The sequence below is a fragment of the Malaclemys terrapin genome, chromosome 25 (assembly GCF_027887155.1).
Source record: "Malaclemys terrapin pileata isolate rMalTer1 chromosome 25, rMalTer1.hap1, whole genome shotgun sequence".
In the NCBI taxonomy this organism is placed as follows: domain Eukaryota; kingdom Metazoa; phylum Chordata; order Testudines; family Emydidae; genus Malaclemys; species Malaclemys terrapin.
Window position 1 is genome coordinate 5,022,010 of NC_071529.1, and position 14,011 is coordinate 5,036,020.

Consider the following 14,011-nt stretch of genomic DNA (forward strand, 5'->3'; position numbering starts at 1 on the left):
TGTCATCTGAGAACAGCTAAGTTCCATCTTCTCTGTAACCCCCCTTCAGTTAATTGAAGGCTGCTATCAAATCCCCCCTCACTCTTCTCTTCTGCAGACTAAATAACCCCAGTTCCCTCAGCCTCTCCTCATAAGTCATGTGCCCCAGCCCCCTGATCATTTTCATTGCCCTCCGCTGGACTCTCTAATTTGTCCACATCCTTTCTGTAGTGCGGGGCCCAAAACTGGATACAATACTCCACATATCAGAGGGGCAGCCGTGTTAGTCTGAACACTTGCATCTGAAGAAGTGAGGTTCTTACCCACGAAAGCTTAGCTCCCAATACTTCTGTTAGTCTCAAAGGTGCCACAGGACCCTCTAATACTCCACATGTCGTCTCACCAGTGCCGAATAGAGGGGAATATCTACTTCCCTTGATCTGCTGGCACTGCTCCTACCAATGCAGCCCAATATGCCGTTAGCCTTCTTGGAAACAAGGGCACACTGCTGACTCATATCCAGCTTCTCATCCATTGTACTCCCCAGGTCCTTTTCTGCAGAACTGCTGCTTAGCCAGTCAATCCCCAGCCTGTAGCAGTTCATGGGATTCTTCCTTCCTAAGTGCAGGACTCTGCACTTGTCCTTGTTGAACCTCATCAGATTTCTTGTGGCCCAATCCTCCAATTTGTCTAGGTCACTCTGGACCCTATCCCTACCCTCCAGGGTCCAATCCATCAAATCATCCAGATTATTAATAGAGATGCTGAACAAAACTGGCCCCAGGACCGACCCCTAGAGCACTCCGCCTGATACCGTCTGACAACTACATGTATAACCGTTGATAACTACCCGTTGAACCCAACAATCTAGTCAGCTTTCTAACCATCTTATAGTCCATTCATCCAATATGTGGTGATGAATGGCCAAGACGCCAATACCCTGGCACAGCTTCATGGCATCACTGCATGAGTCTATTGCCCCTCACTGGGGACGAGGCCCTGGAGCACAGACTGCAGGGATAGGTCTGCCCCGGCTGTGGACACCCACTAGACCTCATTAGTCTTTTCCATCCATGATACCCCGGCCTCTCTGATCAGAGCGCTGGGCCACAGATGGGCTGGCTGGTGAAGGGCACCATGCCCTGGCAGGGATGGGGCAGGGGAATTCCTTACCCAGGACAGTCACGTGGGCCCGCTCGGACCCTGCCAGGACGTTCGCAGGCAGCTGCAAGGAGATTTCTTCCGAGGCTGTGTAACACGAAGGCAAAGACACACCGTTAAAGGCCTATTGGGAACCTGCCCCTGCCTCCAGCCAATCAGATCCCTCCATTCCTGCCTGTTAGGGGCTCTCGCCCAGTCACAGCCCCTCTCAACCCCAAGCTCCCCCAGCCGTGGCACATACGTGCCCTTGAGGGCAAGGGCTGGGGGTTCTCAGCGGAAGGTCCTGACTGTGGGACTCTGTCCCTCTCCTGGCTCCAGAGAGCCGGTGTGACGAGCTTTGCAGGGAGCATCGTACACACGGGGGCCAGGCTGCAGGGGAGAGGAGCTGGCGCAACAGGGGCCCAGTGAGACTTGGGAGCAGGAGCCGGATGTGCTCGAGCCTTCGGCCCATGGCAGACGGTTCCATAACTGCCCACTAGGGGGTGCATCTTCCCCGGGCAGCTGGGCCTGGACCCTGTCCCAGGCAGGACATTGGCCTGGATGCCCCCTGGTCCCGTCCGGCCTGGCGGCTCCTGTGCCCCTAGCTGGGCCATCCAGCGGCTCAGCCATCACTGATGTGCCACAGCCAAGAGACTCCCCGTGTTAGTGACACCCACTGAGCCCGGCACAGGCGCTGGGATCCTACCTTCCTGGCAGAGCAGGGAGCTGTGCACCTTCTCCTCCAGGATCCCCCCCGGCTGTGGGGAAGGAGCATCAGACAGAAGGTCAGGAGAAGGGACCGTGCACGTCACAGCCTGACAGGGCCTGCTGGGTCAGCCAGTGCCCCTAGCCAGGGCAGGATCATCCCCTACAGCCCGTGCTGTGGGGCTCGGGCACATCCAGCTCTCAGCGCCCCAGCGATGGGGCTCCCGTCCCTTCCCCGGGGAGACTGTTCCCAGCCCAGCAGATCTCGCGGCTTCCTACACTTCAGCGCGGAGCTTCCCTCTGCTAGTTCCCTCCACCCCCTCGAGCTCTCCCATGTGTCACACTCAGCCACCCCCCTTGGGGCTAACCCCCATCTCTGTCTGCCCCAGGACTCTCCTGCCAGCTCCCTGATCTCGCTGGGACGGGGCCACGTGAAGGGGCAGTGCAGGTTGGGGTCTGGGACGCGGACGGCGCGGTGCTGGGACATTATTTTCTCTGGTAGGACAAAGAACAATCACAAGTGCAGACTCGGCCCATGGCTACCAGGGGGTGAGACCCAGGCCCCGGATCTCCCTCCGCTCTGCCCAGAGGCCCCGACCAGACACTGACCTGGACCAGCAGGGGCTTTATCACGGTGTCCACTCGCCCCTGGGCTGGCACCACGGCCAGCTCTGTGCCGCACAGCTCCTCGGTGCGCAGAGCCTCGGTGCTGACGGTGACGTTCACCTCCCCTGCCGAGCAAGGCGGGAGACGCCCCGTTAGACAGACCAACGCCCCTGCCCGAGGGAGAGAGGAGCCCGGGTCTGAAGTGAGGGGAGGATAGTTGAAGGGGGAGGGGAGAGGGTGGTGAAGAAGAGAGAGAGAAGTAGAAAAAGAGAGAAAATGGACAGAGAGAATGGGGGTGTGATAACTGAAGGGGGGGAGGTAGCTCCCTTTTATGGACACCCAGCCAGCCAGTTAGCTGTAAAATTCCTCCTCTAGGTAGCTGTTCTCTGGTTGCTTTACCTGTAAGGGTTAAAAAAGTCCCCCAGGTAAAGAAAAGGTCACCTGACCAAAAGAGCCAATGAGAAGGCTAGAACTTTTTACAATTGGGAAGGAAGCTTCCCTGTGTGTCTGTGGTTGTTCTCAGGAGAGGGGGGAACAGAGCAAAGGCAGGACCATTTCTACGCTATGAGCAGCTTTAAGCCAGGTCTGAGAAATCATCAGATTGTACCTAGAATTACTGATTTGAAACCCCCCGAATATGTAAGTAAATTAGGAATGTTTAGGAAGATGTGATTAGGTTTCTCTCTCTTTATTTTTTAAGGCTTGTGGACTCCTCTGTGCTAACCCCAGATGCTTTTGTTTGCTTGTAACCTTTAAGTTGAACTCCTAAAAAAAAAGCTATTTTGGTGCTTAATTTTTGGAATTGCTCTTTTAAAATCTAGCAAAAACTTAAATTCCAGATGTATTTTCATCCTTTTTGTTTTTAATAAAATTTAATTTTATAAGAACAGGATTGGATTTTTGGTGTCCTAAGAGGTTTGTGCATGTTGTTTGATTATCTGGTAGCCACAGCTAATTTCCTTTGTTTTCTTTCTCAGCTCTTCCCCGGTGGGGGGTGAAAGGGCTTGAGGGTACCCCACAGGGAGGAATTCCCAAGTGCTCCTTCCTGGGCCCAACCGGTCTTTTTGCATTTGGGTGGTGGCAGCGTTTACCAAGCCAAGGTCAGAGAGAAGCTGTAACCTTGGGAGTTTAATACAAGCCTGGAGAGGCCAGTATTAATTTTTAAAATCCTTGTGGGCCCCACTTCTCCACTCGGGGGTGGGGGGGGAGGAGGGGGGAAAAGGAAGTGGTGACTGTGGGAAATGGTGAGTAGTCCATAAGGGGTTTCTCTTTCTGCACTCGGAGGGGGGCGGGGGGGGGAAAGGAAGTGGTGACTGTGGGAAATGGTGAGTAGGCCATAAGGGGTTTCTCTCCTGGGGTGGTCTCTCCCCCACCCCCTGCAGCTCTTCCCATCCCCTCCCCTTGGCACCAAGCCCTCAGTGACCCTGTTCTGCGCCCTCCTCACTCCCAGCACAGAGCCTCCAATGCCTCTTACCTGTCTGTGCCCCCCCATGCAGAGCCTCCAAAGGCCCCTACCTGCCTCCTTAGTGCGAAGGCTCCAGCACCCCTTCTCTGCCCCCCCACTATGCAGAGCCCCCCACCCCTTCCCTCCGGCACAGAGCCCCCAGCGCCCCTTACCGAGGCTGTTCGCCGTCACCTCCCACTGGAAGGTTTTCCCTTTGTCTGCACAGAGGCAGCTGTTGTAGGCGCCGTCCTCGCCCGCCTGCACCTGGAACTGCGCAGACTCCGCCAGCATCACCCGCACCTGTGGGGCCCAACACGAGAGTCCCCTTAGGGCTGTGGGGGACGTGCTCACATGCGCCAGCTCCAGCCGAGGGCTCCAACCCTCTGGGGCTCAGGCCCCCTCACCAGTGACTGCTGGTGCCACTTGCCGGCCAGTGCCGCTGCCCAGCTCCCTAGCCCCAGTCACTGGCCCCAGCAGCTCAGCTCCGGGCGGCGCTCACCTTGATGCACTGCCGCAGGTAGTTGAAGACGGTGGCCTTTAGGGCAAAGGTCTCTCCCTGGATCACGGAGTACGGCAAGGCCAGCTCCACAAAGAAGGGTTTGAAGGCCGTGAAGGTGGCCGTGGGCAAGAGCCCAAAGCCCAACTCCGCCGTGCAGAACATCCCAGCTTTCCACTCTGTGATGGTGTCGGGCACCGAGACTGGGACGTCCTTGGAGCCCCCCTCGCTGGGCCGGGACGGACAGAAACAGCGTGTCAGACATGCAGCCACCCCCTGGGAAGCGCCCACGAGCACGGCCACCAGAGATGTCCCTGCCCGACCCTCCGCTGGGCTGGGGCCCTGGGCCGGTGGCACAGAAACAGGCCAATCCCAGACAGCAGAGAGAGGAAGAGCTGTCCGTGCCCCCCTCTCGTCCCCTCCTCCGCCCACGCCAGCTAGCGCAGGATCCTTCCCTGCCCCGGGACTCTCCGGGCTGGGCTCAATGTCCCACGGGATGGGGATCCCCCCTTCCGCAGCCAGACACGTCTCCCTGTCAGGGGGCTATTCCTGGGGTCAGCCTCAATTCCCCCTGCTCGGGATCCCCTGCTCCTCCCACTTAGAATCACAGAATCATAGACTTTAAGGTCAGAAGGGACCATTATGATCATCTAGTTTGACCCCCTGCACAATGCAGGCCACAGAATCTCACCCACCCACTCCTGTAACAAACCCCTCACCTATGTCTGAGCCATTGAAGTCCTCAAATCATAAGAACGGCCGTACTGGGTCAAACCAAAGGTCCATCTAACACAGTATCCTTTCTATCGATAGTGGCCAATGCCAGGTACCCCAGAGGGAGTGAACCTAACAGGCAATGATCAAGTGATCTCTTTCCTGCCATCCATCTCCACCCTCTGACAAACAGGGGCTAGAGTCACCATTCCTTATGCATCCTGGCTAATAGCCATTAATGGACTTAACCACCATTAATTTATCCAGTTCTCTTTTAAACGCTGTTATAGTCCTAGCCTTCACAACCTCCTCAGGTAAGGAGTTCCACAAGTTGACTGTGCACTGCATGAAGAAGAACTTCCTTTTATTTGTTTTAAACCTGCTGCCTATTAATTTCATTTGGTGACCCCTAGTTCTTGTATTAGACCCCTAGTTCTTGTATTATTGTAAATCATGGTTTAAGACTTCAAGGTGCAGAGAATCTTCCAGCAAGTGACCCATGCCCCATGCTGCAGAGGAAGGCAAAAACCGCCTAGGGCTTCTGCCATTCTTCCCTGGAGGAAAATTCCTTCCTGACCCCAAATATGGCGATCAGCTAAACCCTGAGCATGTGGGCAAGACTCACCAGCCAGACACCCAGGAAAGAATTCTCTGTAGTAACTAAGATCCCACCCCATCTAACATCCCATCACAAGCCATTGGTCATATTTACCGATAGTTATCAAAGACGAATTAATTGCCAAAATTAGGCTATCCCATTATACCATCCCCTCTATAAATTTATCAAGCTTAGTCTTTAAGCCAGATATGTCTTTTACCCCCACTACTTCCCTTGGAAGGCTGTTCCAGAACTTCACTACTCTGATGGTTAGAAACCTTCATCTAATTTCAAGTCTAAACTTCCTGATGGCCAGTTTATATCCATTTGTTCTTGTGTCCACATTGGTACTGAACTTTAAATAATTCCTCTCCCTCCCTGGTATTTATTCCTCTGATATATTTATAGAGAGCAATCATATCTCCCCTCAGCCTTCTTTTGGTTAGGCTAAACAAGCCAAGCTCTTTGAGTCTCCTTTCATATGACAGGTTTTCCTTTCCTCGGATCATCCTAGTAGCCCTTCTCTGAACCTGTTCCAGTTTGAATTCATCCTTCTTAAACATGGGAGACCAGAACTGCACACAATATTCCAGATGAGGTCTCACCAGTGCCTTGTATAACGGTATTAACACCTCCTTATCTCTACTAGAAATACCTCGCCTGATGCATCCTAAGACCGCATTAGCTTTTTTCACGGCCATATCACATTGGCGGCTCATAGTCATCCTGTGATCAACCAATACTCTGAGGTCCTCCTCCTCCTCTGTTACTTCCAACTGATGCCTCCCCAGTTTATAACAATAGGTCTTGTTATTAATCCCTAAATGCATGACCTTGCACTTTTCTCTATTAAATTTCATCCTATTACTATTCCTCCAGTTTACAAGGTCATCCAGATCTTCCTGTATGATATCCCGGTCCTTCTCTGTATTGGCAATACCTCCCAGCTTTGTGTCATCCGCAAACTTTATTAGCACATTCCCACTTTTTGTGCCAAGGTCAGTAATAAAAAGATTAAACAACATTGGTCCCAAAACCGATCCCTGAGGAACTCCACTAGTAACCTCCCTCCAGCCTGACAGTTCATCTTTCAGTACCACCAGTTGTAGTCTCCTCTTTAACCAGTTCCTTATTCATCTTTCAATTTTCATATTGATCCCCATCTTTTCCAATTTAGCTAACAATTCCCCATGTGGAACCGTATCAAATGCCTTACTGAAATCGAGGTAAATTAGATCCACTGCATTTCCTTTGTCTAAAAAATCTGTTACCTTTTCAAAGAAGGAGATCAGATTGGTTTGGCATGATCTACCTTTTGTAAAACCATGTTGTATTTCGTCCCAGTTACCATTGACCTCAATATCCTTGACTACTTTTTCCTTCAAAATTTGTTCCAAGACCTTGCATACTACAGATGTCAAACTGACAGGCCTGTAGTTGCCCTAATCACCTTTTTTCCCCTTTCTTAAAGATAGGAACTATGTTAGCAATTCTCCAGTCATACGGTAAAACCCCTGAGTTTAAAGATTCATTAAAAAAATTCTTGCTAATGGGATTGCAATTTCATATGCCAGTTCCTTTAATATTCTTGGATGAAGATTATCTGGGCCCCCTGATTTCATCCCATTAAGCTGTTCGAGTTCGGCTTGTACCTTGGATGCAGTAATATCTACCTCCATATCCTCATTCCCATAGATCCTGCCATTATCCCTAAGCTCCTCATTAGCCTCATTAAAGACTGAGGCAAAGTATTTGTTTAGATATTGGGCCATGCCTAGATTATCCTTAACCTCCACTCCATCCTCAGTGTTTAGCGGTCCCACTTCTTCTTTCTTTGTTTTCTTCTTATTTATATTGCTATAGAACCTTTTACTATTGGTTTTAATTCCCTTTGCGAGGTCCAACTCTACATGGCTTTTGTCCTTTCTCACTTTATCCCTACATGTTCTGACCTCAATAACATAGCTTTCCTTGCTGATCCCTCCCATCTTCCACTCCTTGTAGGCTTTCTGCTTTTTCTTAATCACCTCTCTGAGATGCCTGCTCATCCAGCTTGGTCTACAACTCCTGCCTATGAGTTTTTTTTCCCCTTTCGTGGGATGCAAGCTTCTGATAGTTTCTACAACTTTGACTTGAAGTAATTCCAGGCCTTCTCCATCTTTAGATCCCCAAGTTCTTCAGTCCAATCCACTTCCCTAACTAATTTCCTTAATTCTTTAAAGTTAGCCCTTTTGAAATCAAAAACCCTAGTCACAGATCTATTTTTGTTTATCCTTCCATTTAGTTTAAACTGAATTAGCTCATGATCGCTCGAACTTAAGTTGTCCCCTACAACCATTTCTTCTATGAGGTCCTCACTACTCACCAAAACCAAATCTAAAATGGCATCCCCTCCATGTCCCCCTCCCGGGGATTCAAACCCCTCCCATGTTCTCAGTGTCCGAGGTCCCGGCACACATGAAAACACCACGAAGGGCAATGGGGTCAGATAAATGCCCCTGCCGACCCGACGGGATCCAGGGAATGGCTGGGGAGGGGCTGGCATGAACCCCGCTCTGCTGGCGAGACGCAGGATCATGGTGCTGCCCGGGCTCCCAGCCCTCTTGCCCGCTCTGTGGGTTCGCTACATCTGTAAAGAGATGAATCCCACGGCCCTGGGGGTTTGTTATTCCCTGTTGCTGTGCTGGTTTCCTCTCCGTTGGCAACAGGGCGCAGGAACCAGCCCCACGCGGACAGCCAGCCCCCCGCCCCCCACTGCGCCGCCTCTCAGACCCTCGAAAACAGCAGCTCCGGCCTGGAGGCCGCTCCGCAGGGATGGTCTGTGACAGTTCCTCACTCACCCCACAGGCACCAGGTCCCACAGCCACGTTTCTGGGAAATACGCACGTGGTGCTGGCTCCTCCTGGACGCTGGGTTCTGGCATGGGCAGGGTGTTGCTCACTGGGGTCCCTGCTGCAATATCCACACCTGCCTCCATGTTCTTAGGGGTCATGACTAGAAAAGATGCAAAGGGGGTTGAGGGAACCCCACACTGTATTGGAGGTTAATCCAGGTGATAATTGATGTGTGTTTGCACCTGTAAAGTCTTGATATTTGGGGACATTTCGGGGACTGGATGTGGCACTGACCCGTGCCCAGATGTGACCTGAACTGGGAGCAGCCAGTGGCATGGCTGGGTTTTGAGGGGGGTCAGGCTGTGGGTGTCCTAGATGCAGCAGACATTAGTGGGGGGAAAAACAATAACAGAAAATGTGGAAATGGCAGAGGTGCTTAATGACGTCTTTGTTTCTCTTTTCACCAAGAGGGAGGGTGGTGATTGGATGTCTAACATAGTGAATGCCAGTAAAAATGAGATAAGATCAGAGGCTAAAATAGGGAAAGAACAAGTTAAAAATTACTTAAACAAGTTAGATGTCTTCAAGTCACCAGGGCCTGATGAAATGCATCCCAGAATATTCAAGGAGCTGACTGAGGAGATATCTGAGCCATTAGCGATTATCTTTGAAAAGTCATGGAAGATGGGAGAGATTCCAGAAGACTGGAAAATGGCATGATATTTGCCCATCTATAAAAAGGGAAATAAGGACAACCCAGGGAGTTACAGACCAGTCAGATTAACTTCTGTACCTAGAAAGATAATGGAGCAATTAATAAAGCAATCAATGTGCAAACATCTAGAAGATAATAAGGTGATAAGTAATAGTCAGCATGGATCTGTCAAGAACAAATCATGTCAAAGCAACCCAATAGCTTTCTTTGACAGGGTAATAAGCCTTGTGAATAGGGGGGAAGCAGTAGATGTGGTATATCTTGACTTTAGTAAAGTTTTGATATTGTTTCCATGCCCTTCACATAAACAAACTAGGGAAATGCAACCTAGATGGAGCTACTATAAGGTGGGTGCATAACGGTTGGAAAACCGTTCCCAGAGAGTAGTTATCAGCGGTTCACAGTCATGCTGGAAGAGCATAACGAGTGGGGTCCCGCAGGGATCGGTTCTGGGTTCTGTTCTGTTCAATATCTTCATCAATGATTTTGATCATGGCATAGAGAGTACACTTATAAAGTTTCCGGACGATACCAAGCTTGGAGAGGCTGCAAGTGCTTTGGAAGATAGGATTATAATTTAAAATGACAAACTGGAGAAATGGTCTGAAGTAAATAGGATGAAAATCAATAAGGACAAACGCAAAATACTCCACTTAGGAAGGAACAATCAGTTGCACACACACAAAATGAGAAATGACTGCCAGGAAGGAGTACTTCAGAAAGGGATCTGGGAGGGTCATAGTGGACCACAAGCTAAATATGAGTCAACAGGGTAACACTGATGCAAAAAAAGTGAACATCATTCTGGGATGTATTAGCAGAAGTGTTGTAAGCAAGACACAAGAAGTAATTCTTCTGCTCTACTCCGCGCTGCTTAGGCTTCAACTGGAGTATTGTGTCCAGTTCTGGGCGTCACATTTCAGGAAAGATGTGGAGAAATTGGAAAAAGTAGAGAGAAGAGCAACAAAAATTATTATAGGTCTAGAAACCATGAAATATGAGGGAAGATTGAAAAAAATGGGTTTGTTTAGTCTGGAAAAGAGAAGACAGAGGGGACATGATAACAGTTTTCAAGTACATAAAAGGTTGCTACAAGGAGGAGGGAGAAAAATTATTCTTCTTAACCTCTGAGGTTAGGACAAGAAGCAATGGGCTTAAATTGCAGCAAGGGAGGTTTAGGTTGGACATTAGGAAAAAATTTACTCTCAGGGTGGTTAAGCACTGGAATAAATTGCTTAGGGAGGTTGTGGAACCTCCATCATTGGAGATTTTTAAGAGCAGGTTAGACAAACACCTGTCAGGGATGGTCTAGATAATCTTTAGTCCTGCCATGAGTGCAGGGAACTGGCCCACAGACCTCTTGAGGTCCCTTCCAGTCCTATGATTCAGCACATGGGCGGGAGCCAGGGAGTCCTGAGCTCAGTCCCAGCTCTGCCCCGAGCAGCGTTAAGGGTACGTTGCACTCCCAGAGCCCTGCACAAAGAGCTGCTAGCCAGGCAGGTCAAATCATTAGCCACACTGAGCAGCTGGGACATGGAGGCCTAGAGAGGCTCAGTGCATTTCTTCTGAAACCACCAAATACCGAGTGGGCATTGCAGGACCCCATGTGATCATCTCCATAACGCCCAGCTTGATTCTCAGATCCCAGGGCAGGGCTGGGAAAAGCCATCGGTCTCCGTGTGAAGCGAGTGTATGTGGGCTGGAGTCACTGAGAGACAGGCAAGGAGCCGGGCGATGCCGTGGTCACTACCACTTGGCACTGTGTGATTAGCATGTGTATTGGGGTGGTGCCTGCAGGAGGTCGGGTACCATCCCTCCACAGGCAATTGCAGGCCCTGCCTCATAGAGCTTCCAGCTGAAGGGGGAGGAGCAGAACTGAATTGGAAGGGTCAGATGATCAGGTGTGCCCAGCTCCCACTGAGAACACTGGAGAAACCCTCCCACCCCAGCCTCTTGGAGAACAATGGAACTGCTAAGGGCAATGTCAGAACCAGGATCAGAACTCAGGTCCCAGGCCTGATCTATGAGCCGACAGGACCATCTTCCCTCAGAGGGCAGAGAGAGCATTTGGAATTGCTGATCAAGAGGGATGGAAGTGCCCAGTCCACTGACCTGGTGAGGACAATGCGGGGTGAGGCCAGGCACCCTGGCCTATCAAATCTAAAGGTAAAGAAAAGTTGCCATGTTCACGGGGCTTCTTGGTGTTGGTGAGAATTTCCAAAGCCACATCCTGGATGAGAAGGAAGACAGAGGAAAAAGCATCAGGAGCTGCTAAAATAGGGGACTGTGGCATCATACTTTGGCCTTTCTCCTCCCCCACCTACGCTGGAAGCAACAAGAATGCTGGGAGGACAAAGACTTCACCTGAGGAGACTGGTCCCAGGCTTAAAAGGGGAAGCCTGTGTGTTAAGAACCGTAACCTCTAGTGCGGTGAGAAAACTGCTTGATCCAAATACTGCCTAGTGTAATAAGGTTTAGATTTAGACTGTGCACTTACTGTTTATTTTCTTTAGTAACTATCTCTGACCTTTTGTGCCTACCACTTATAATCGCTTAAATCAATCTTTCTATAGTTAATAAATCTGTGTTACATTTTACAGAAAACAGGGTTTTTTGGTTGAAGTCTTGGGAAATCTTAGCTGAGGATACAAAGGCTAGTGTATTCCCTCTCCACATCGAGGGAGGGACGGGCTGGGTAATAAATTTACACTGGCCAGGCTTCTGACCAGGCCAAGATGGTACAGTTCCGGGGTGCAAGGCGGGGGGCTTGGGAGATTGGCTGGTGCCTTTCTCTGTGTGATTCGTATGCGGCTCTGGGAGCATTCATGCAATCTAGCTGGGTGGTGGGGGCTCCACATGCTGTTGTGCTGAGTGATCACAGCGACTGGAGGGGTTTGCTGCTTGTTACTAGCAAAGCACTGTGAGAGACAGCCCAGGCTGGAGAGTGAAGGGGGCACAGCAGTATCCCAGTTCTAGGGTGTACTCGGGAATCCCATCACACAGAGCTGTGCCTGCGACAGGAGGAGAGGGGCATTTGAACCTCGAAGGGTCCAGTCTGCCTCAGTCCAGCTCTGAGGAGCCTGCTTGGATTCTCCTAACTGGGTGCTGGAGGCTTTGCCCTTCCCTCTGCTCCATGCTTATTTCCTTGGCAACCCCCTGCAGGAACGGCAGTGTCTGCACATGGCTCTTACAGCCCTTGAAAACGTCTCCCTCAACCCCAGATTTCGGTCTCGGGCAAAACTTCCAAATGGAGCCACTGCAGAGTGGAGGTAATGGGCACAACCCACAGCCTCTGAAACCTGCCCCGAGTGGGGCCTGAACTCACAGCCCGTGGGCACCCCGGCGATCCACGGGCCACAGCACGTCCCCTGGCGCCCCTCGGTTACTGTGACACCAGACTGCCTGCAAACCCGCTGGCTCCACAGAGCCCCAGCCTGGCTGCGCATGCACCTCTCACTCTCTGGGGCCTCCGTTCAGGTGTCCCCCGCCCCGCCCCCCGCCGTCAGGGCAAACAGCATGATGAGAACCGGGCGATCGTGTAAATACGTTTTATGAGGGGGGGGCTGTATCTTAACCCGCCCCCCGCTCAAATGACCCCACATGTGGCCCACTAGCCCCACCCTGACCTGCCATGAGGCACAGCAAACTCAGGTCGGGCTGTGGATATCAGAGCACTCAGACACTCCTCTTTAAACAGCCAGAGACACTCAACCTCCGCTTGAGCAGAGCTGCCACCCCCCTGCAATGTGGAGCACTCGCCCATGGGGCCGGCTGCGCTCCCTGAGTTCCCCCCGTGGCAGCATCTATCTGGTCCCCTGGTGCTCAGAACCCAATGCCCCCGCCCGCCTAGGGAACAGTTCTGGGGAGTGACTTGGCCAGTAGGCAGCCCCTAGATGCCGCAGTGTGCGCAGTGCTGGGTGCCATGGGCAGCACGCTCACTGTATGGGCGCTGGCAGGGGGAGGGCGGTTCCCGGCCCATTCCACTATGGCCGTCTGACTGGGCTCTGAGGCCCTGGGGAGGCTGCCATCAGTCAGAGCAGCCCCCAGCTGGGACGGAGCCCTGGTCTCCTGATTCCCAGTCCCCTGAGGGCTTTGGGAGGACGTCGCCATCCCTCCTTCTGGCAGGGCAGGATGCCAGCTGCTCCCGAGGACACAACTGATAGGCACCGGCTGGCATTGTTCACTACAAAGACAGGGAGAGGTCTGTAAAGGGGGACGTGGGCTCCCAATTCCTGTTAATTCAGTCCCTGAATCCCCTTGTTAGAAGAATGTGAAGTAAATAGGGTAAAGACTAAATAATAATAATCTTGCTTCTAGCCTTGCTTTTAGTTTAAACAGGTTGAATAAGCAATGGAGAGAATGTAAGTGACAGCACAAGGCTGCACCCCGACTTCTTTCCCCTGCAGCTGGTAGCCTTGGAGATAAAGGGCTAATCAAGCAATAGTTACCAAGTAACTGTAGGGGAGGAGACGCAAAGTGTGCAAGGGAGTGACCATGCCTAAAAGAAACCTCGCTCCTTATCCCTCCCATCGGGTACAAAAGGCGGTCTCATCGACCCCAGACTCAGGACCCCCCAGAACGGAACAGGACCATACACTCGAAAGGTGGTACCAGGGGAGGGTCACTACAAGTATAATTCAGTTTGCCGAGAAGAGAGGGGGGAAAGAGGGAGCTCTGTCGGCGTGCGGAGCTAGGGGTCAGGAGAAGAAGCGGGTTCTATCGGCGTATAGAACAGTAGTTGGGGGAAGGGAAGAGGAAAACTCTATCGGCACATAGAAAT

General features: G+C 51.5%; 1 protein-coding gene across 1 annotated transcript in view; it reads right to left on the bottom strand.

Moving 5' to 3' along the window:
• LOC128829046 (alpha-2-macroglobulin-like protein 1) overlaps nt 1-14,011 on the bottom strand; it is a 69,065-nt gene that overhangs the window by 21,870 nt on the left and 33,184 nt on the right. Inside the window, 7 exon segments of the mRNA XM_054014165.1 lie at nt 1,153-1,227; nt 1,826-1,877; nt 2,434-2,555; nt 4,048-4,174; nt 4,374-4,599; nt 8,523-8,676; nt 11,344-11,461. Coding sequence (XP_053870140.1) covers nt 1,153-1,227; nt 1,826-1,877; nt 2,434-2,555; nt 4,048-4,174; nt 4,374-4,599; nt 8,523-8,676; nt 11,344-11,461 — 874 coding nt within the window.